The following is a 22,963-nucleotide window of genomic DNA, read 5'->3' on the forward strand; positions in this document are numbered from 1 at the left end:
TTGAAATGTATATAATATATCGTCATTACTTAATTAACTTACTTGTGTTGTTATCATTATCCTTCTAATATTATAAATGTTACTATTTCACGCAAATATTACTGAACTGATTACAATGAACTTGGATTAACACATAGGATAGGTTTTATCCTGTTGAAAAAATAAATAAAAGTCGACACAGCAAATTAAATAAGTAATTATTATTAACCAACTCTCTATCTATAAATATAGATCCCTCGTAGTTATTAAGTATAGTAGAGCCATTTTAAAATAGGCAACATTTGACAGTTCAACAAAATTCAACAACGTAACCTAGTAACGACGACATAGAATAACAAGATATTTCGTTTTGTTAGAACTGCACATTTGCTTAACTTTTTTCAATTACGACTACATAATATTAATTATAATAATAATGACCGATAAAAGTAATTTTTTTTAAGATTTCATTTTATTTTACTGATAAACCATTCTAAACATAATAAATACCAGAGACGTTACTCTAAAAATCGAAATCTGACATCTAGAATCGAATGCTTCACTTTAATCGATGTTTACTGCGCTCAGGTGCATTACGAAGATTTAAGGAATCTACAACGGTACGACAATATAATAATTCATCAAAACATGGATACGTCATTGTCGCTATTGAATTAATCGTAATTGCAGTTGATGATGATGATATATATAAGTAACTTAATGATTAGGTAAATAATAAACTATTAATTAACTACCTACATTCGTGTTATTATCGATTCGTCATAATATTGTTACTACTCCTCTGTCTATTATTTAGGTATTGCTTATTATGCGTTATTATGCGACGATATTAAGTTAACACAATAATAATATTATAATAAATACGCAATTGTGAATCGTAGTCTCGTTCTCGCGCGGCCTATATAATATTTTGACAATATTAAAACGTGCGGGCGTTGCGGTGTGGTGTGCGTACTATGTACCTACTAGCTGTTAGTACCTGTGACTGTGAATATAATATTGTGACAAATATGTGACATTTATTTATAATATTGTCATTTCGTTATTGTGGCACATTCGTATTGTTATTATTTTTGTATTTAAAGGACGTTAAACATATTCGACCGATCGCCGAACTGTGTGTGTAGCCGGCCGCGCGGTCGTCGTTTGCGTTATGCTGTTCTACAACAGGTCACATTCATCCCCCTAAAAACCATCGCAAACATATTATATGGCGATTACGAATAGTTTCACCTTAACGTCTGTATATCAGTGTATTGAGAGAGCCTTTTTCGAAACGACAATCGGTTTAATTACAGGTGAAATGATAATTTTAAAGTTGACACCGCGCACGCGGATAGCCCTTGGCAAAATTTAAACGTCCATCGCTATCGATGCGCTCCTCGAGCGTCGCGCGGGCTTGCACACTACGAGGGCCGATCTCAAAAGGGACGAGAAACATGTGAAACGTATACTTTTAAACGTTAATTTCACGTAAAATATACGTTCGAACGGAGGCATGTTAGTGAAAAGTTTCAAGCGCGACCGCGAGAAAACGTATCTCGATTGCACGGTTCCCCGTGAGGTAAACCGTCCATTCGATTCCTACACTAGCGACACCGTACGTCGAATACAGTGAAACCTACTAAGTACTACTTATTTAGACTAATTATTATTACATACTATTGTCGACGTAAAGTTGAATTTTAATTAACAAAAATGGCAGACACCGCAGTCGAAACTGAAACTCCGGCGCCAGCGTCGACGCCCGCGAAGAAAGCGCCCAAAGCAGCAGCAGCAGCAGCAGCAGCGGCGTCGGGAGGAGCCAAGAAAGCGGCCAAAGCAAGATTGGCGCACCCGAAGACGTCGGAAATGGTGAACACTGCTATCAGCGATCTCAAAGAGCGTAGCGGCTCTTCCCTGCAGGCGATCAAGAAGTACATATCGGCCACGTACAAGGTGGACGCGGATAAACTGGCGCCGTTCATTAGGAGATATCTCAAGGGCGCCGTCGAATCCGGCACGCTCGTTCAGACGAAGGGCAAGGGCGCATCTGGCTCGTTCAAACTGGAGTCAAAGTCCTCCGCGGCCAAGAAGAAGACCTCTCCGTCGAGCGGAGCCGCCGGCAAGGGCTCCGGAGCGGCGGCGGCCGTCAAGGTGCGCAAATCTGGCGGCGGTGGCAAGGCGCAAGCGGCCGCCAAAAAGACGGCCGTCAACGCAGGCAGCAGGTCCAAGAAGGCGGCGGCAGCCGCCGCCGCAGCAGCGGCCGCAGACTCGTCGTCCTCGCCGTCCAAGTCGAAAGCGTCAGCGGTGAAAGACAAGAAAGTAGCTGCAGGCAGAAAGAAGCCCGCCGGGGCCGCCAAGAAGGCGCCGGCTGCGGGCAAGGCGGCCGCAAAACCCGCCGCAGCAGCGTCGGCCGCCGCGCCGAAGGCTAAGAGGAGTGCCAAACCGCCGACGAAGAAGCCGAAGGCACCGAAACCGAAGAAAGCGGCAACGCCAAAATCCAAAGCGGCCACCGCCAAGAAAGCCTCGGCCGCGTCCAAGAAGTGAACGTGTGGTGTGCGTGCAATCGATCAATCGCAAGCGCAAGCGCAACCTAATTCGACTTCGAGGAAGGTTAAGGTTGGAACTGGTTATGCAGTGCAGCGGCGACGGCGAGTGCATCGGGCACAAGTCTCAGCAAAATAGATACATATTATATATTATCTATCGCCAAAAAGCCCTTCTCAGGGCTAACATATATTTTCGAATGCGCACTCACTACGAACGTTAACGTTTCCTTCCAATTTGCGAGGACGAACAAGCAACTTGTAGGTACCTACACAATAAAACTACAATTATTACAATTTTACAAATTACATAATAGTTATGTAACATCATAATATATTATAGTAGCAACTAGCAACATGCATGCACAATATAATAACAACAAGAAAATCAAATCTACTACTAACTAATCTACAGCTTTACGTTAGGTTAGGTTTAGGTTTAGGTTTAGGTTTAGGTTAGGTTAGGTTAGGTTAGGTTTCTTAAAAAAAAACTACACAGAAATAGGAGCCCCGCGAAGCGGGGCTCCGTCGACGCGCAATGAAATAAGGAATAAATAAAAAAAAACATCAAAATATACCTACGTAATACGTACGGTAAACACACACGTTACTTTTTACCTTCAACTTGCAAAATAAAATATTATGTAACTATTCATCGCACACTGCAACACGCTACCACACAGACAGACACAGACACAGACACAGACACAGCACAGACACCGCCCGCCCGCCCCACACCAGCGCACGCCGCCCGACCGACCGCCCGCCCGACGCCCGACTCCCGATAGTACATTTTACCGAAACTTACTAAATACCTACTCTCTAAAATCTATACATACCTACTGCTATGAATAATTATTATTAATACCTAATTATTGATGGTTGTCTAGACAACACAGTCTGTTTCTGTCACCTGACAAGTTACTTTAAAAACAATCAACTAATCGTTATTATTATGAGTAACTAGCGGTCCGCCCCGGCTTCGCCCGTGGTAGGTACATATTTACGTTTTCTCTACATAAAAACCATCCTCGTACTTCAAGGAATATAATAAAAAAAAAAAAGAATTATCGAAATCGGTTCAGCCGTTCCCGAGTTATGCGCTTACCAACACATTTTGCGATTCATTTTTATATAATATGAGTAATAATAATATTTGGGGATGCTGTACACCGAATCAAAAAAAAAAATAATATTAATTAAAAGATGCTTAAATATTGTTTGTGTGTGAAATGCGAAAAAAAAAATTAACATTTTGTAAATAAATAAAATATTATATTGTACATAACAATATATTATTATTATTTGACACGGTCGTGTTCACTGCGCATCGCTCGTCGTTTGTGTTCGCTCGCATTTCACGGCGTCATGCCCACCGCAATCACTAGGACGCGTAGCCGTACACGGTACAATATATATTAAATCCGATGGTAATGTTTAAAAAAAACATACTTTAGTGATCGGCGCGTATCGTTGTACGTATCAGTTTTTCGTTTATTATACTGTCAAAGAAGAAAACCGTAAATAATGTCTGGACGCGGTAAAGGCGGTAAAGTGAAGGGGAAGGCAAAGTCACGTTCCAACCGTGCCGGTCTGCAGTTCCCCGTCGGCCGTATTCACAGATTGCTCAGGAAGGGCAATTACGCGGAGCGCGTGGGCGCCGGTGCCCCGGTCTACCTGGCGGCCGTGATGGAGTACCTGGCGGCTGAAGTTCTCGAGTTGGCCGGCAACGCGGCGCGCGACAACAAGAAGACTAGAATTATTCCGAGACATCTGCAATTGGCCATACGTAACGACGAAGAGCTGAACAAGCTCCTCTCCGGCGTGACCATAGCACAGGGCGGTGTATTGCCTAACATTCAGGCTGTGCTGCTGCCCAAGAAGACGGAGAAGAAGGCCTAATTGGATTGCATTGCATTGCATTGCATTTACCAATAACGATACAATTACATATTTTTATGTATGTTCATCATAATATTATTATGAATTGTTCAAAAGGCCCTTTTCAGGGCCGCAATATATGTCTTGACAACAACGATAGATAGAGTTTCTAGCAGCCTAAACTCTCATCTCTTCAGTGATCGTTTACCATTTGACACGTACACCAGAACATGAATAATATTAATCTATGTACAATAAACTAGCTGCGCTCCGCGGTTTCACCCGCATTTAATATTATATTATAATATAGCCTTTAACCCTAGAACCGTACCCGTATTAAAAAAAGTAACATTCATTTGAGTCTTTTTAATTTAATTTATAATGGCATTTTTGTATTTGATCAGTAGTTCCTGAGATTAGCGCGTTCAAACAAACAAACAAACTCTTCAGCTTTATAATATTAGGATATATTATGTAGATAAGAATTATACATAATAATTATTATAGATGTTTAATTGTTTAGTTTATAATAAACCCCTTCTTGTTGAACGCATCAAAATCCGTTCCGTTTCATTTTATGTTTGTTTGTAATATATATTATAATAACTAGCTGTGCCCCGCGGTTTCACCCGCATTGCTCCGCTCCTATTGGTCTTAGCGTGATTATATTATATTATAGCCTATAGCCTTCCTCGATAAATGGGCTATCTAACACCGAAATAATTTCTGAAATTCGATTAGTAGTTCCTGAGATTAGCGTGTTCAAATAAACAAACAAACTCTTCAGCTTTATAATATGATTGTTTTCCTATCCTGAAGATTAAGATAAATTATGTAAATTGAATCTTACTATTGTGACAAATATCTGCTCGATGTACGTATTCGAAGCTGATACTGGACTATTTCTCCTTTCTGCAGAGGACAATACCTATATTGTGTTTTCTAGATGATTGCGCAAGTCACTTCGTTTTCGTCAAGCGGGAAACTTGGAATATTGAAAGTAGGGAGGCGAGCAACTGTTTTCATACTTCGTATTGTGTAAGCTGGAAATTTAAATAAATATTAAATCAAGTAAAATTTGATTTATTTAAAGAAAAACCCTTTCCCGTAGGATTTCCGGGATAAAACCTATCTTATGTCCTTTCTCGGGTATCAAAATATCTCTATACCAAATTTCAATCAATCAATATTATAATATCAATATTATATTTATTTTGACAGACATCGTCAGTTTGATTTATTGGTGTCAATTAAAAAAAATAAAAAAGTTTAACACAAATAAGGTTTCATATATTATCTTTAATTAAGATACATATTTTAAAATAAAACCCTCCTTGATGATTCCCAATTCGACTGTAGTCTGTACTGTTATTTTACCTTAGCCTTATGTGATTTAAAAAAAAAATAAAATGCCAAATGTAAACATCTAAATGATTCACCGCATGTTCACCGCCCACTGTGTGGAGGGGACGCTTACGCTCCACGGTATTGGCCGATAACCAAAAGTGCTAGCTCGCATTACTAACCGACGGCCGTAACGCCGTGTGGCGCGATCTGGACCGGTTTTATACAGAAACGGAAAAAATTTGGAATATACAGTTTCAATTGATTGTACTTATACTACAACAAGCAACATGCCGCCAAAAACGAGTGGAAAGGCCGCCAAGAAGTCCGGAAAAGCGCAGAAGAACATCTCCAAGTCTGACAAGAAAAAGAAGAAGCACAAGAGGAAGGAGAGCTACGCCATTTACATTTACAAGGTGCTCAAGCAGGTCCACCCCGACACCGGTATCTCCTCGAAGGCCATGTCCATCATGAACTCGTTCGTGAACGACATTTTCGAGCGCATCGCCGCGGAGGCGTCCCGGCTCGCTCACTACAACAAGCGGTCGACCATCACGTCGCGAGAGGTGCAAACCTCCGTGCGGCTGCTGCTGCCCGGCGAGCTCGCCAAGCACGCGGTCAGCGAGGGCACAAAGGCTGTCACCAAGTACACGAGCTCCAAGTGAGCGGTGAGCGGTCGTCGGGACAACGGCGTGGCGTGTTCGACTTATCGAACGCCCGCTCGCTCGCGTTTTGTGTTTATTATTATTATATACTATCAAAACAACAACGGCCCTTTTCAGGGCCACAATATATTTCATGAATGAATTGTGTGTGTGTGTACACGCCAAAAATACGTTTCTCCAACACGAACAACAGCAGTGAGAAAAAAAAAACCTAAAGTTGTAATTTTGAAATTCGAATTTCGAATTATACGTTCAACAATAATTATTAACGTTGGTCATATTTTGTGGGTATGATTTATTTTATTTTATTTACAAACTAGGGCTTCGCCCGTGGTACATATTATTTCGCAATAATAAAAAGTAGCCTATGTATGTTCTTTCTCAGCGTCTAAAGATTGCCTGTGCCAAATTTCATCAAAATCGGTCCAGTAGTTTTGATGATGACAAATAAAAACAAATTCATAATAAATTATATACCATCATGATTTGGCTCGATATTTTTATACATGTTACATAATTTTTTTTCACTCACAACCATTTTATTACTTATATATTAATATAACAACGCAATGCGATTTCATGTACTATCTTTGAATCAATATTATATTTATTTTGACAGACATCGTCAGTTTGATTTATTGGTGTCAATTTAAAAAAATAAAAAAGTTTAACACAAATAAGGTTTCATATCTTTAATTAAGTTAAGATATTAAATAAAATCCTCCTTGATGATTCCCAATTCGACTGTAGTCTGTACTGTTATTTTACCTCAGCCTTATGTCAAAACGTAAATTTAATTGATATACAACAAAAAATTAATAATATTAATTATTAAATGGAGAAATAATTAAACTTGTACAGTTAATTTGAAGTTATTTTTTTTTTAATAACTGTTTAACAAATAAATGGTAGATTGATTAGTTATCGCCCGCGGCTGTGCCTGCATTGTTCAGAACGTAACAAATTATATATACTAAAAGCTTCCTCGAGATGCAGCCTATCTATTGAAATAAACCGCATCAAAATCGGTTCTCTAGTTTTAATTATACAAATTTATATAGGGAATATAGCACACACGGACAGACATTCAAACCGATTTTCTGTTATATTTATATAGTTTTGTGTTTTGCAATAGTTTTGGTAAATTAATATTTTGTACTAGATTTCCGCCCGCGGCTTCGCCCGCGTTTTCAAAGGAAAACCCGCATAGTTCCCGTTCCCGCGGGATTTCCGGGATAAAACCTACCCTATGTGTTAATCCAAGTTACCTTCTATATGTGTGCTAAATTTCATTGTAATCGGTTCAGTAGTATTTTTCCGGACGTATAGAAATTTTCCTGGTGTATGGAAATTTTCCGGACTGAGAAAATTTTTCCTAACCTAACCTAACCTAACCTAACCTAACCTCTCCTAACCTAACCTAACCTCTCCTAACCTAACCCAACCTAACCCAACCTAACCTAACCTAACCTAACCTAACCTAACCTAACCTAACCTAACCTAACCTAACCTCTCCTAACCTAACCTAACCTAACCTAACCTAACCTAACCTAACCTAACCTAACGTAACCTAACCTAACCTAACCTAACGTAACCTAACGTAACCTAACCTAACCTAACCTAACCTAACGTAACCTAACCTAACCTAACCTAACCTAACCTAACCTCTCCTAACCTAACGTAACCTAACGTAACCTAACCTAACCTAACCTAACCTAACGTAACCTAACCTCTCCTAACCTAACGTAACCTAACGTAACCTAACGTAACCTAACCTAACGTAACCTAACCTAACCTAACCTAACCTAACCTAACCTAACCTAACCTCTCCTAACCTAACCTAACCTAACCTCTCCTAACCTAACCTAACCTAACCTAACCTAACCTAACCTAACCTCTCCTAACCTAACCTAACCTAACCTAACCTAACCTAACCTAACCTAACCTAACCTAACCTAACCTAACCTAACCTAACCTAACCTAACCTAACCTAACCTAACCTAACCTAACCTAACCTAACCTAACCTAACCTAACCTAACGTAACCTAACGTAACCTAACCTAACCTAACCTATCCTTTTCCACCTTATAGAAATTTTTCCTGACGTATAGAAATTTTCCTGGCTTATATAAATGTTCCTGACTTATAGAAATTTTCCGGACTTATAAAAATTCTCCTGTCTTATAGAAATTTTCCTTTCTTATGGAATAATCAAGTTGAAGATTACTCGAGATCTCAAAAACGGCGCAACGGATTTTGATGCGGTTTATTTTAATAGATATAATTTTTAAATGTTCATAAAATTTGCAACCGAACGAGGCCGCGGCGAATTTCTAGTTAGGTATATTATGAACGTATTATGTATTTGTTGGTATTTTTTTTTTTTTTTTTTAGTGCTGTTTTGTTTTGGTATACGAAAATACCTATGTAGAGTATGAAGTAAAATAAATATAGTTTGAAAAACTAAAAAACACGCTTTCAAGTTAGATACATACCACTAAAAAGTAGAAAATAATAATTCTTTAATCTTGTAATCAAGCAATAACCAAGACATATTTTATTTTTGAACGCATTTTTATGAAACTTTGCACCTATGTAGAGTATGTATGAAGTAAAATAAAAAAGTAGAATAATTTCCATCCATTTTGGATAAGGTACATGTAAATTTAATGAATAGATCCAGTACGACCATACCATAATGACGAACATAACAATATTATGACATGGGCTGTGTATGACATTGACAATATTATGACAGTGCAGATTGCACATTGCACATTGAAGATCGTTTTTTTTTTTTGTTTTCGAGTTCGAGTAGTTAATTTTGCATCAGGAATCGTGCAAATCCAACACAAAACTTTGATTATTATTATTTTATCTCTCTTTTCTCGACATACACACCGCGCGAACGGTTACTTATCGATGTCTCTCTCGCACTCGACTACGATGAATAACGAAACGGAGACGAGTGTACCTAATGTGTTTATAAAAACGGCGTCGTACCCGTTTTCGTATTCATTCGAAGCGCAACCACTTCTCCGTGCGGTCGTATTTGTTGTTTTATTTCTCTATAATAAATATAGTGAATTCGAATTTCGAACAAGCCCCCCGGTCACAATGGCTCGCACAAAGCAGACCGCTCGCAAGTCCACCGGTGGAAAGGCGCCGAGGAAGCAGCTCGCCACCAAAGCGGCCCGCAAGAGTGCGCCCGCAACCGGTGGCGTGAAGAAGCCCCATCGCTACAGGCCCGGCACGGTTGCTCTGCGTGAGATTCGTCGCTACCAGAAGAGCACTGAGCTACTGATCCGCAAGTTGCCGTTCCAACGTCTCGTTCGTGAGATAGCGCAGGACTTCAAGACCGACCTCCGCTTCCAGAGCTCGGCCGTCATGGCCCTGCAGGAGGCGAGCGAAGCGTACCTCGTAGGTCTATTTGAAGACACCAATCTGTGCGCTATACACGCTAAGAGAGTGACCATTATGCCAAAGGACATTCAATTGGCCCGCCGTATCCGTGGTGAACGCGCCTAAGATCCGTTTGTTGTTTGCATTGTTCGTGTCTCGTGTCGTGTCGTGTGGTGTGTGGTTTCAATATGAAATAACATAACATAACATGACATAGCACAGAGGACACGTCATCGGACATCGAATGTTAAAAAAAAAAGGCCCTTTTCAGGGCCGCACGTGATTCATTTTAATAGTAGGTACCTAACCTAACTATAAACGTTTTCCACTGTGCAGTAACGGAAACATACAACGAAATATCTAATAATATAATGATAATATTGTTATGAGAATGATAAAATGTATTAATATTATTATATTACTATTATAAACAGAAAACTTACCTACCTGATGAATTTTAGATTTTAGTAATGTAATCATTCAGTAGCCATTAACTTTAAATTCTTCTTATGAAATAGTTTTATTTAATACTAGCGGTCCGCCCCGGCTTCGCCCGTGGTACATGTTTACGTTTTCTCTACATAAAAACCATCCTCGTACTTCCAGGAATATAATAAAAAAAGAATTATCGAAATCGGTTCAGCCGTTTTCGAGTTATGCGCTTACCAACACATTTTGCGATTCATTTTTATATATAAGAAGATTATAAATGCGAAAGTTGTTGATGGATGGACGTATGTATGTATGTGTTGAACCGATTACAATGAAATTTAGCACACATAATAATAGAGAGATAATAGAGTACAAGTGAAATGATAGTGAGTGTTGTAGTTTTGCGCGCGTGGGGAAACATATCCATAATACAATAATATATAATATTGTGGAATTAATGAATCGTATGCGGCCCTGAAAAGGGCCTTTTTGTTGTTAATTTGTTTGTTTCAAAATCATCGCCGTGGTGGTCGTACGCCCATCTTTATTCGTACCAAGAATAATAATTATTAAAAGGCCGAATCGATTGCATGGAAGAATTATTGACGTACGTACGAACGGACGGACGATCTTTGAAGTAACACAATTAATTAACCGCCGAATCCGTAGAGGGTACGTCCCTGACGTTTCAGCGCGTACACGACGTCCATTGCGGTGACGGTCTTCCTCTTTGCGTGCTCGGTGTAAGTGACGGCGTCACGGATCACGTTCTCGAGGAATACCTTGAGAACGCCGCGCGTCTCTTCGTATATCAAACCGGATATACGCTTGACGCCACCCCTGCGAGCGAGACGACGGATCGCGGGCTTCGTGATACCCTGGATGTTGTCACGGAGCACCTTCCTGTGCCGCTTAGCGCCACCTTTTCCGAGCCCCTTGCCTCCTTTACCGCGGCCTGTCATATCGCCGACTGTCTTGCGTTATTCTACTCGTTTACTTGCTTACTCGCTGCGTGCCCGAAAGCTTGTGCGCTTCGCGCAGCAAGGGTCTTCACACACGCGGCCTCCGTTAGGAGGCTGCGTGGGGGATGCTGTTCAGGACGATTCGTCCTCTGCAGCAGGTTGATAGCGCTGCCCGCTAATACGGGCAGGTCACTGGGAGGACGAATCGCCCTGTTTGGGGATAGAAATATTTGTTAATTGGGGCACAGTATAGGAGACTGTGCCCGACTTTTTAAACCTTTTCGCATTTTGCGAAGACTCGACCGACCTGTGTTTGGTTTTACGAGCCCGTCTTAGACTTGTGTCTAAGCCGGGGACGGACAGGGAACCCGGGAGCGACACAAAACCGATGGGTGTGATAGGAGGCGCCAATTGCGCGTGGGGATAGGCGTAGGAGTGGCTGGGTACGTTGTGTACCGACTGTGAAGGAGTTATGCAGGGTGAGGCGACAGACGGCGCGATAGAGAGCGCCGTCGCAGGCGGGGCTTGCGGGGGTGGGGGCGTTATTTGGGATTGCGCTATTTGCGCGTGGGAGTGGATTTGGTAGGAGGGAATAGTGAGGGGCGCACAAAGTGCGTGGGCGGTAGGTGGCGCTGGAAGCGCGGTATGGGGCGCCGGCATTGTTTGCAATGCCGGTGGTGAGGACGGCGTGTTCGCCTTAGGAGAGGGGGGTGGTAGTAGATCGCGCGGATTTGGACGACGCGACCCGGGAATGGCGCGGTGCGGAGCAATCTCTCGGAGATGGGAATGAGAGGAGGCGTCCGCCCGCGAGAACATATTTTGGGAGAGACGAAGGATAAACTCATCCAGCGTTTCTACACCGAGATCGCTACGTATTAGCTCGTTTCTCACATACCTCGGCGCACCGACGATAGCGCGTAATGCGAGTGACTGCCGCGCACGCATTTTGCGGCGCAGGCTTTCACACACATACACATACCAGGCGGGCGCGGCGTACGTGAGGAGCGGCCGTAGGTAGGTTTTATAAACGCTTACCTTTATACGCAGCGGGAGTTCAGAGTATAACACCGGACGAAGTATGGCGTGGGCGGCTTTGCACTTGTTAATTACCTGCTTCACGTGGCTGTTAAAGCGAAGCCGGCAATCAATAGTTACACCTAGGTAAAGGACGGTATCGGACCATGGGATCTGCTCACCAGCCAAAGTGAGTTGGTGGGAGGGAGTCAAACCACCGAACCGAATCACCTGTGTCTTTCGCGCGTTAACAGATATCCGCCAACGATCGAAATACGCAGGCAACTCATCAAGCCAGCGTTGCGCCTTAACCATCGCATGCGTTGTATTCAACGATGCGGCGATTAAAGCTACATCGTCGGCGTATAGCGCGAGGATTTGATTAGAATTTGGCGCGGGGGAGGGGAAGTCATCTGTGTAGGCGGAGTATAGCGCGGGCGATAAACAGCTGCCCTGCGGGACACCCGCCTGCACAGAGTGGTTTCGGGAAATGGCGGGGGACACGGAAACGTGAAAGGAGCGGTCCGTGAGGAAGGAGTGCAATATCCTCACGAGCCGCGCGGGGCATTGGGTAGTGGTAAGGATCTTATATATAAGACCCTCGTGCCAGACGCGGTCGAAAGCCTTTTCGATATCTAGGAATATTGCGACCGCTCTCTCATTCCTGTTCAAGGCGGAGCTAACATGGTGCAATACTCTAGATACCTGAAGGGTGGTACTGTGTGCCGAGCGAAAGCCGAATTGCTCAGCGCGCGGCGACACGTACGGACGCAGCATAGGCAGCAGTAGTGACTCGAACACTTTGGAGACTGTGCTCAACAAGGTGATGGGTCGATAACTGCCCGCTAAGGAGGCATTCTTGCCGGGTTTGGGGATCATTATTACGCGACCGGTTTTCCACACTGAAGGGAAATGACCGGCGCGCAATATACCGTTAAACAGCCGCGACAAAGCCGCGACTGTTTTACGGGGGAGGTGGCGAAGGGATTCGTTCGTCACGCCGTCCTCACCGGGCGCTTTGCGCAACTTTGTACGCGAAATCGCACGGCGGACGGCGGACGGGGAGGTGAAGAATACTTCCTCAGCGGGCGGTATCGGTGATGCTAGAAAACCTGATAGGTGTTCGTTCACCACTGCTGCGTGGGCGGCGCTCGACGGCGTCAGGGGGTTCGGCTGAAAAACTTGTGCCAGATGTTCGGCGAACAAGTCAGCGCGACCCTGAGGGGCGTATATATAATTACCCGCGGAATCGGTGAGTGGGCGCGCGGGGGCGGCTGAGGATTTAAGCCTGCGACAGAGGTTGTGGAGCGAGGGCCAGTCCTCGGCGGCCGAGTCGATCGCACGGTGCCAGCCCTCGATCCTGTTCGCCTCAAGCGCATCGCTAACTTGCTCTCGCAAACGAGCAAGTTGCCGCTTGAGGGTGGGACAGCGCGAATGCTGCCACTGCCGTCGCAGAGCTCGCTTCCTCTGGATAAGGGCTTTGATATGAGAAGGAATAGGGGGGAGTATGGACGTGGACGGTTTAAGAGTCGTGGCTTGGACAAGAGCGGACTTGAGTGCATCATGCAAGTCATTTGCGAATATCTCCACGTCCTCGGCGCTTGAAACCGCGCGTGAGGGCGTAGAGCGCTCAAGCGCATTCGCAAATAACTCCCAATTAACACAGCGGCGGGAGTAGGATGAGGCAAGCGCGGAACTGTTTGCGGTGATCTCGACCAATACCGGCAGGTGGTCTGAGCCGAGATCGTCCACAATAACAGTTTGCGTCATCGACTGGCGGATCACATTGTGAATCGTAAAGTCGATGACGTCCGCTTGGTGGGAGTCTGTACGAGGATAATGAGTAGGTTCGGAAGGGCCCTCCATAACAATGTCGTTATAATCGATAATGTTATAAAGGGCTTTGCCGTTGCAACAATCGAGGCGGGATAGCCAGTGCGAATGCTTACTGTTCCAGTCACCCGCGGCGATCGTCGGCACGCTCGAGGCGAAAAGACGTTTCACCTCGTTCGTGTCAACTCTCCCCCCGGGCGGCCTGTATACAGCATACATTCGCAGCCTGCCCACCGGAAACTCCGCCTCGATGCCGAGCGCGGAAAAGGATTGGGATGTGAAAGCGGGGAGTGGGGTGTGAGGGATGGACTTGCGGATAAGGATCGCAAGTCCGCGGTACTTACGCCCATACGGGGAGCATTCGTCCTGTCTGTACGAGACGTAGCCAGACGCGCTGAGTTTGTCAGGCGCGCCCAGGTGCGTCTCGTTTAGGAGGACGACGTCTACTCGTTGTTCCCGCATGAGGTGGCGCAGTAGTGTCGCTCTCTCCTTGCTGAGCCCGCTCGCGTTCCAGTAAATGAAGCGGTTACTCACTGTTGAGCGAGAGTCAGCAGGCCCTGCATGATGATGGGGATCGGGTCGGCGCCTTCCTCCAGCGCGGCCAGCATGCTCTGGAGCACCTGGCACGCCACTCGCATCGCAGCCCGCTTGGCTGGGTCGAGTTGTGCCGATGCTGGGCCGAGCTGTGTCGAGCTGGGTTGAGCTGTGCGCTGTTGCAGTACTCGGGCGGGTTCGGGTAAGTTCGGCTGCGTTCGTTGCGCCGAAGTTACCCGAGCGGAGGTCGGCGGTTGCGCTCGTGTATGCTCGGGCTGGCGCTGCTGCGCATGCGCCGGCGCCTGCGGAATGTGCGCGGGCGGGCCGGCGGGGAGCACGGAGGCGGTAGCGGTCCGAGGGGGCTGCGTGCGGGAACGTTTCTTACCGCTGCGCCCCTTTCGGTTTCTTTTTGCGGAGGTGGTTGCGGGGGCGTTATTCGCTGCCGCCATGAGACCCGTGGTGAGGGCCTCTCCGCGAGGCACCGGCTCCACGGGCGCGGGTGGCGCCGCCGGCGCGCTGGGCCGCACATTCGGTGCGGCGCGCGGCTGCTGCGGCTGCTGCTGGGTGGTTGTGGTGCGCGCTATCGGGCCCGCCTTCTTGTTGCGGGCCTCGCGCCGCAGCACCGGGCATGAGGCGTGGTTGGCGGGATGTGGTCCCGCGCAATTGGCGCAGATGGGAGGGGCGTCCCTCGGCCGCGGGCAGTCCGCGGTCGCATGGCTCCCGCCACAACGCACACAGGCAAGCGGCCTGTGGCAGTTGTGTGACGAGTGCCGGAAGCCCTGGCACCTGTGACACTGCGCGGGGCCCCGCTTGGAGCGCCACGCCTCAATGGTGACGCCGGGCATGTACAGCAACTCCTTAATTGCGTAGATGCCCGGCGTGAGGTTCTCCGTCTTCTTCAAGATGACGAGGAAGATGCAGCCGGGGCGCCCTTTCCGGGCGCGAATGGGCCGCGCGAATTCCGGGTCATATCCCCGGTCGCGCAGCGCAGCCATGAGCTCTTCGGGCTGCGTGTTTACCGGCAGCCCGCGGACGGCGACTTTGACACTGCGCTCAGCCTCAGGGGAGTACGAGAACCAGGAGATCTCCTCTCCCTCCTCCTGGATGTGGCGCAGGTACCGGTCGACCGCCCGGTATTCCGCCTCGTCTTGGGGCGAGAAGCGCACGCCAGTCCCGTAGGCGCGCGCGCTCACCTGTCTCCCCAGCGAAGCGGTGATGTTACGTAGGTGAGTCGCCCAGTTTGGGAGCGACTCAACCACGATCGGCGGGTAGCGGGGCGACTTCGGCGCGCCGCTAGGCGGTGCCGTAGTAGCAGTAGTAGGTGCGGGGGCAGTGGCGCTAGGTGGCGCTGCTGTCACCCTCGGTGTGGGGGCGGTCGGCTGCGCAGGCGCACTGGCGCGCTGCAAGCCGGACGGGCCCGGTTGCGGCTCCTCGGCCGCCTCCACGTTGATACGGCGGGGGCGGCGCGGATCACGTGGGTGGAGTGGTGGCACGACGGCGCCTGCACTTACCGCCGCGTAGGTGGGCGGAACGGGTGTGGCTGCGGCCGTGTCTGTCTCCATGGTGTCTGCCATGGCGGTGGTGGTAGCGGATGTAGCGGGGAGGAGGGCGGGAGTCTGGCAAGGCCGCTTGGCCTGCGCCGACTCGACCTGCTCCTCTTCCTCGTCGCTGCTGAGGGGGCGACGGCGCCTCGCCCGTGGCTTGCCCGGAGGGATCGGGAGGACGGCAAGTTTTGCCAATAAAACTTGCTCGTCTTCCGGCGATGGCTCCTCCAGGCAGCCCGGCGGTATGCGCGCCAGGTCGCCTCGCCTCATCTCGATGTACGAGGCCAGCCAGCCGCGCAGCTTGCGCGACAGGAGGCCCGACGAAACGAACCGGTCGATCAGCACGGCATCCGACAAGTATGCGGTCCGTGGTGATACTCCCTGGTCCGGGTCAGGCACCTCCTCTGCGGCGGCGGCCTCAGGTATTCCCCATCGTCGGGGCTGCGTCCAAAAGGGGCGGGAGGGGCGCCCGGGAGCCGAGCTCGACCGGGCTACTCCATCGCGGCCAGTGCGCGTAACGATGCGTGGGCGCGAACTACGCGCGGGGGTCACATTTGTGTGGCCCTGAGAAGGGCCTTTGGGTCCGGCGTGCTCCATCGGGGAGCACGTGGGCGTTTGCCTGCGCTGCTGAAACGTGTTAAACACACATCACCGCCCTCTCCACTTAACGGCTTTCGCCGAGAAACGGCAGGCGGTGCTGCGGGTTATAACCGGGTATAACAGGCAAAGGCGAACTCCACGTGGGGCGACTAGCAGACCGAACTTTACACACAAAGTGGCGCAGACGCTCTGAATTGCGTAAGCAAGAGTGAGACAGCACGAGCGCAAAGCACGTGGTCGGGAGCAACGAGTGAACACGACCAGCGTCCTCGGCAAACGGACTGTCCGTGCGCTTCGCGCCATTTCATGTCGACTTTTATACACACACATTATACACGCGTTTCGGTCGGCTCGCCCTCGACGAGCGACGGAGACGGATAGATATATCGTGCATATCGAGGGACTGCGTTAATAATCTTTGAATAATAATAATAATAAATAACTCAATCACAATAATTGACAACATTTCATTTTTTAATCGCATATTTTAAGAGAAATTAAATAAAAAAAAAAAACGATAAATGTGATGATGACGTCATACATACGGAGGAATAAAAAATAAAAATACTATCACATTTACACTAGACATTAACAGGGTAGGTATGGCATGTGTCAAATTTCATATTAATGTAATTTTTGTGAATTATTATATAAATAAGTAGCTTGAAATTTTTTGAAATGTATATAATATATCGTCATTACTTAATTAACTTACTTGTGTTGTTATCATTATCCTTCTAATATTATAAATGTTACTATTTCACGCAAATATTACTGAACTGATTACAATGAACTTGGATTAACACATAGGATAGGTTTTATCCTGTTGAAAAAATAAATAAAAGTCGACACAGCAAATTAAATAAGTAATTATTATTAACCAACTCTCTATCTATAAATATAGATCCCTCGTAGTTATTAAGTATAGTAGAGCCATTTTAAAATAGGCAACATTTGACAGTTCAACAAAATTCAACAACGTAACCTAGTAACGACGACATAGAATAACAAGATATTTCGTTTTGTTAGAACTGCACATTTGCTTAACTTTTTTCAATTACGACTACATAATATTAATTATAATAATAATGACCGATAAAAGTAATTTTTTTTAAGATTTCATTTTATTTTACTGATAAACCATTCTAAACATAATAAATACCAGAGACGTTACTCTAAAAATCGAAATCTGACATCTAGAATCGAATGCTTCACTTTAATCGATGTTTACTGCGCTCAGGTGCATTACGAAGATTTAAGGAATCTACAACGGTACGACAATATAATAATTCATCAAAACATGGATACGTCATTGTCGCTATTGAATTAATCGTAATTGCAGTTGATGATGATGATATATATAAGTAACTTAATGATTAGGTAAATAATAAACTATTAATTAACTACCTACATTCGTGTTATTATCGATTCGTCATAATATTGTTACTACTCCTCTGTCTATTATTTAGGTATTGCTTATTATGCGTTATTATGCGACGATATTAAGTTAACACAATAATAATATTATAATAAATACGCAATTGTGAATCGTAGTCTCGTTCTCGCGCGGCCTATATAATATTTTGACAATATTAAAACGTGCGGGCGTTGCGGTGTGGTGTGCGTACTATGTACCTACTAGCTGTTAGTACCTGTGACTGTGAATATAATATTGTGACAAATATGTGACATTTATTTATAATATTGTCATTTCGTTATTGTGGCACATTCGTATTGTTATTATTTTTGTATTTAAAGGACGTTAAACATATTCGACCGATCGCCGAACTGTGTGTGTAGCCGGCCGCGCGGTCGTCGTTTGCGTTATGCTGTTCTACAACAGGTCACATTCATCCCCCTAAAAACCATCGCAAACATATTATATGGCGATTACGAATAGTTTCACCTTAACGTCTGTATATCAGTGTATTGAGAGAGCCTTTTTCGAAACGACAATCGGTTTAATTACAGGTGAAATGATAATTTTAAAGTTGACACCGCGCACGCGGATAGCCCTTGGCAAAATTTAAACGTCCATCGCTATCGATGCGCTCCTCGAGCGTCGCGCGGGCTTGCACACTACGAGGGCCGATCTCAAAAGGGACGAGAAACATGTGAAACGTATACTTTTAAACGTTAATTTCACGTAAAATATACGTTCGAACGGAGGCATGTTAGTGAAAAGTTTCAAGCGCGACCGCGAGAAAACGTATCTCGATTGCACGGTTCCCCGTGAGGTAAACCGTCCATTCGATTCCTACACTAGCGACACCGTACGTCGAATACAGTGAAACCTACTAAGTACTACTTATTTAGACTAATTATTATTACATACTATTGTCGACGTAAAGTTGAATTTTAATTAACAAAAATGGCAGACACCGCAGTCGAAACTGAAACTCCGGCGCCAGCGTCGACGCCCGCGAAGAAAGCGCCCAAAGCAGCAGCAGCAGCAGCAGCAGCGGCGTCGGGAGGAGCCAAGAAAGCGGCCAAAGCAAGATTGGCGCACCCGAAGACGTCGGAAATGGTGAACACTGCTATCAGCGATCTCAAAGAGCGTAGCGGCTCTTCCCTGCAGGCGATCAAGAAGTACATATCGGCCACGTACAAGGTGGACGCGGATAAACTGGCGCCGTTCATTAGGAGATATCTCAAGGGCGCCGTCGAATCCGGCACGCTCGTTCAGACGAAGGGCAAGGGCGCATCTGGCTCGTTCAAACTGGAGTCAAAGTCCTCCGCGGCCAAGAAGAAGACCTCTCCGTCGAGCGGAGCCGCCGGCAAGGGCTCCGGAGCGGCGGCGGCCGTCAAGGTGCGCAAATCTGGCGGCGGTGGCAAGGCGCAAGCGGCCGCCAAAAAGACGGCCGTCAACGCAGGCAGCAGGTCCAAGAAGGCGGCGGCAGCCGCCGCCGCAGCAGCGGCCGCAGACTCGTCGTCCTCGCCGTCCAAGTCGAAAGCGTCAGCGGTGAAAGACAAGAAAGTAGCTGCAGGCAGAAAGAAGCCCGCCGCGGCCGCCAAGAAGGCGCCGGCTGCGGGCAAGGCGGCCGCAAAACCCGCCGCAGCAGCGTCGGCCGCCGCGCCGAAGGCTAAGAGGAGTGCCAAACCGCCGACGAAGAAGCCGAAGGCACCGAAACCGAAGAAAGCGGCAACGCCAAAATCCAAAGCGGCCACCGCCAAGAAAGCCTCGGCCGCGTCCAAGAAGTGAACGTGTGGTGTGCGTGCAATCGATCAATCGCAAGCGCAAGCGCAACCTAATTCGACTTCGAGGAAGGTTAAGGTTGGAACTGGTTATGCAGTGCAGCGGCGACGGCGAGTGCATCGGGCACAAGTCTCAGCAAAATAGATACATATTATATATTATCTATCGCCAAAAAGCCCTTCTCAGGGCTAACATATATTTTCGAATGCGCACTCACTACGAACGTTAACGTTTCCTTCCAATTTGCGAGGACGAACAAGCAACTTGTAGGTACCTACACAATAAAACTACAATTATTACAATTTTACAAATTACATAATAGTTATGTAACATCATAATATATTATAGTAGCAACTAGCAACATGCATGCACAATATAATAACAACAAGAAAATCAAATCTACTACTAACTAATCTACAGCTTTACGTTAGGTTAGGTTTAGGTTTAGGTTTAGGTTTAGGTTAGGTTAGGTTAGGTTAGGTTTCTTAAAAAAAAACTACACAGAAATAGGAGCCCCGCGAAGCGGGGCTCCGTCGACGCGCAATGAAATAAGGAATAAATAAAAAAAAACATCAAAATATACCTACGTAATACGTACGGTAAACACACACGTTACTTTTTACCTTCAACTTGCAAAATAAAATATTATGTAACTATTCATCGCACACTGCAACACGCTACCACACAGACAGACACAGACACAGACACAGACACAGCACAGACACCGCCCGCCCGCCCCACACCAGCGCACGCCGCCCGACCGACCGCCCGCCCGACGCCCGACTCCCGATAGTACATTTTACCGAAACTTACTAAATACCTACTCTCTAAAATCTATACATACCTACTGCTATGAATAATTATTATTAATACCTAATTATTGATGGTTGTCTAGACAACACAGTCTGTTTCTGTCACCTGACAAGTTACTTTAAAAACAATCAACTAATCGTTATTATTATGAGTAACTAGCGGTCCGCCCCGGCTTCGCCCGTGGTAGGTACATATTTACGTTTTCTCTACATAAAAACCATCCTCGTACTTCAAGGAATATAATAAAAAAAAAAAAGAATTATCGAAATCGGTTCAGCCGTTCCCGAGTTATGCGCTTACCAACACATTTTGCGATTCATTTTTATATAATATGAGTAATAATAATATTTGGGGATGCTGTACACCGAATCAAAAAAAAAAATAATATTAATTAAAAGATGCTTAAATATTGTTTGTGTGTGAAATGCGAAAAAAAAAATTAACATTTTGTAAATAAATAAAATATTATATTGTACATAACAATATATTATTATTATTTGACACGGTCGTGTTCACTGCGCATCGCTCGTCGTTTGTGTTCGCTCGCATTTCACGGCGTCATGCCCACCGCAATCACTAGGACGCGTAGCCGTACACGGTACAATATATATTAAATCCGATGGTAATGTTTAAAAAAAACATACTTTAGTGATCGGCGCGTATCGTTGTACGTATCAGTTTTTCGTTTATTATACTGTCAAAGAAGAAAACCGTAAATAATGTCTGGACGCGGTAAAGGCGGTAAAGTGAAGGGGAAGGCAAAGTCACGTTCCAACCGTGCCGGTCTGCAGTTCCCCGTCGGCCGTATTCACAGATTGCTCAGGAAGGGCAATTACGCGGAGCGCGTGGGCGCCGGTGCCCCGGTCTACCTGGCGGCCGTGATGGAGTACCTGGCGGCTGAAGTTCTCGAGTTGGCCGGCAACGCGGCGCGCGACAACAAGAAGACTAGAATTATTCCGAGACATCTGCAATTGGCCATACGTAACGACGAAGAGCTGAACAAGCTCCTCTCCGGCGTGACCATAGCACAGGGCGGTGTATTGCCTAACATTCAGGCTGTGCTGCTGCCCAAGAAGACGGAGAAGAAGGCCTAATTGGATTGCATTGCATTGCATTGCATTTACCAATAACGATACAATTACATATTTTTATGTATGTTCATCATAATATTATTATGAATTGTTCAAAAGGCCCTTTTCAGGGCCGCAATATATGTCTTGACAACAACGATAGATAGAGTTTCTAGCAGCCTAAACTCTCATCTCTTCAGTGATCGTTTACCATTTGACACGTACACCAGAACATGAATAATATTAATCTATGTACAATAAACTAGCTGCGCTCCGCGGTTTCACCCGCATTTAATATTATATTATAATATAGCCTTTAACCCTAGAACCGTACCCGTATTAAAAAAAGTAACATTCATTTGAGTCTTTTTAATTTAATTTATAATGGCATTTTTGTATTTGATCAGTAGTTCCTGAGATTAGCGCGTTCAAACAAACAAACAAACTCTTCAGCTTTATAATATTAGGATATATTATGTAGATAAGAATTATACATAATAATTATTATAGATGTTTAATTGTTTAGTTTATAATAAACCCCTTCTTGTTGAACGCATCAAAATCCGTTCCGTTTCATTTTATGTTTGTTTGTAATATATATTATAATAACTAGCTGTGCCCCGCGGTTTCACCCGCATTGCTCCGCTCCTATTGGTCTTAGCGTGATTATATTATATTATAGCCTATAGCCTTCCTCGATAAATGGGCTATCTAACACCGAAATAATTTCTGAAATTCGATTAGTAGTTCCTGAGATTAGCGTGTTCAAATAAACAAACAAACTCTTCAGCTTTATAATATGATTGTTTTCCTATCCTGAAGATTAAGATAAATTATGTAAATTGAATCTTACTATTGTGACAAATATCTGCTCGATGTACGTATTCGAAGCTGATACTGGACTATTTCTCCTTTCTGCAGAGGACAATACCTATATTGTGTTTTCTAGATGATTGCGCAAGTCACTTCGTTTTCGTCAAGCGGGAAACTTGGAATATTGAAAGTAGGGAGGCGAGCAACTGTTTTCATACTTCGTATTGTGTAAGCTGGAAATTTAAATAAATATTAAATCAAGTAAAATTTGATTTATTTAAAGAAAAACCCTTTCCCGTAGGATTTCCGGGATAAAACCTATCTTATGTCCT

General features: G+C 45.4%; 7 protein-coding genes across 7 annotated transcripts; 6 read left to right on the top strand and 1 right to left on the bottom strand.

Moving 5' to 3' along the window:
* Positions 1-1,634: 1,634 nt before the first annotated feature.
* Positions 1,635-2,556, top strand: LOC149895890 (uncharacterized). The gene has a single exon (XM_090118084.1). The coding sequence runs from the start codon at positions 1,699-1,701 to the stop codon at positions 2,527-2,529; it is 831 nt and encodes a 276-aa protein (XP_089974210.1). The 5' UTR covers positions 1,635-1,698; the 3' UTR covers positions 2,530-2,556.
* A 1,356-nt stretch (positions 2,557-3,912) lies between these two features.
* On the top strand, positions 3,913-4,764 carry LOC149895891 (histone H2A). The gene has a single exon (XM_090117987.1). The coding sequence runs from the start codon at positions 4,056-4,058 to the stop codon at positions 4,428-4,430; it is 375 nt and encodes a 124-aa protein (XP_089974113.1). The 5' UTR covers positions 3,913-4,055; the 3' UTR covers positions 4,431-4,764.
* Positions 4,765-6,013: 1,249 nt separating this feature from the next.
* On the top strand, positions 6,014-6,903 carry LOC149895892 (histone H2B). Its single transcript, XM_090118129.1, has one exon. The coding sequence runs from the start codon at positions 6,044-6,046 to the stop codon at positions 6,416-6,418; it is 375 nt and encodes a 124-aa protein (XP_089974255.1). The 5' UTR covers positions 6,014-6,043; the 3' UTR covers positions 6,419-6,903.
* A 2,545-nt stretch (positions 6,904-9,448) lies between these two features.
* LOC149895893 (histone H3) lies at positions 9,449-10,244 on the top strand. Its single transcript, XM_090118015.1, has one exon. It carries the CDS (start codon positions 9,536-9,538, stop codon positions 9,944-9,946), a length of 411 nt encoding a protein of 136 aa, XP_089974141.1. The 5' UTR covers positions 9,449-9,535; the 3' UTR covers positions 9,947-10,244.
* A 408-nt stretch (positions 10,245-10,652) lies between these two features.
* Positions 10,653-11,269, bottom strand: LOC149895894 (histone H4). Its single transcript, XM_090118241.1, has one exon. It carries the CDS (start codon positions 11,212-11,214, stop codon positions 10,903-10,905), a length of 312 nt encoding a protein of 103 aa, XP_089974367.1. The 5' UTR covers positions 11,215-11,269; the 3' UTR covers positions 10,653-10,902.
* A 7,777-nt stretch (positions 11,270-19,046) lies between these two features.
* On the top strand, positions 19,047-19,968 carry LOC149895895 (uncharacterized). Its single transcript, XM_090118055.1, has one exon. It carries the CDS (start codon positions 19,111-19,113, stop codon positions 19,939-19,941), a length of 831 nt encoding a protein of 276 aa, XP_089974181.1. The 5' UTR covers positions 19,047-19,110; the 3' UTR covers positions 19,942-19,968.
* Positions 19,969-21,324: 1,356 nt separating this feature from the next.
* On the top strand, positions 21,325-22,176 carry LOC149895896 (histone H2A). The gene has a single exon (XM_090117986.1). The coding sequence runs from the start codon at positions 21,468-21,470 to the stop codon at positions 21,840-21,842; it is 375 nt and encodes a 124-aa protein (XP_089974112.1). The 5' UTR covers positions 21,325-21,467; the 3' UTR covers positions 21,843-22,176.
* Positions 22,177-22,963: the final 787 nt, after the last annotated feature.

Source organism: Colias eurytheme, chromosome 29, assembly GCF_061535395.1.
Source record: "Colias eurytheme isolate Ceu_HAF_F1 chromosome 29, ilColEury1 Martin Lab GWU primary, whole genome shotgun sequence".
Lineage (NCBI taxonomy): Eukaryota > Metazoa > Arthropoda > Insecta > Lepidoptera > Pieridae > Colias > Colias eurytheme.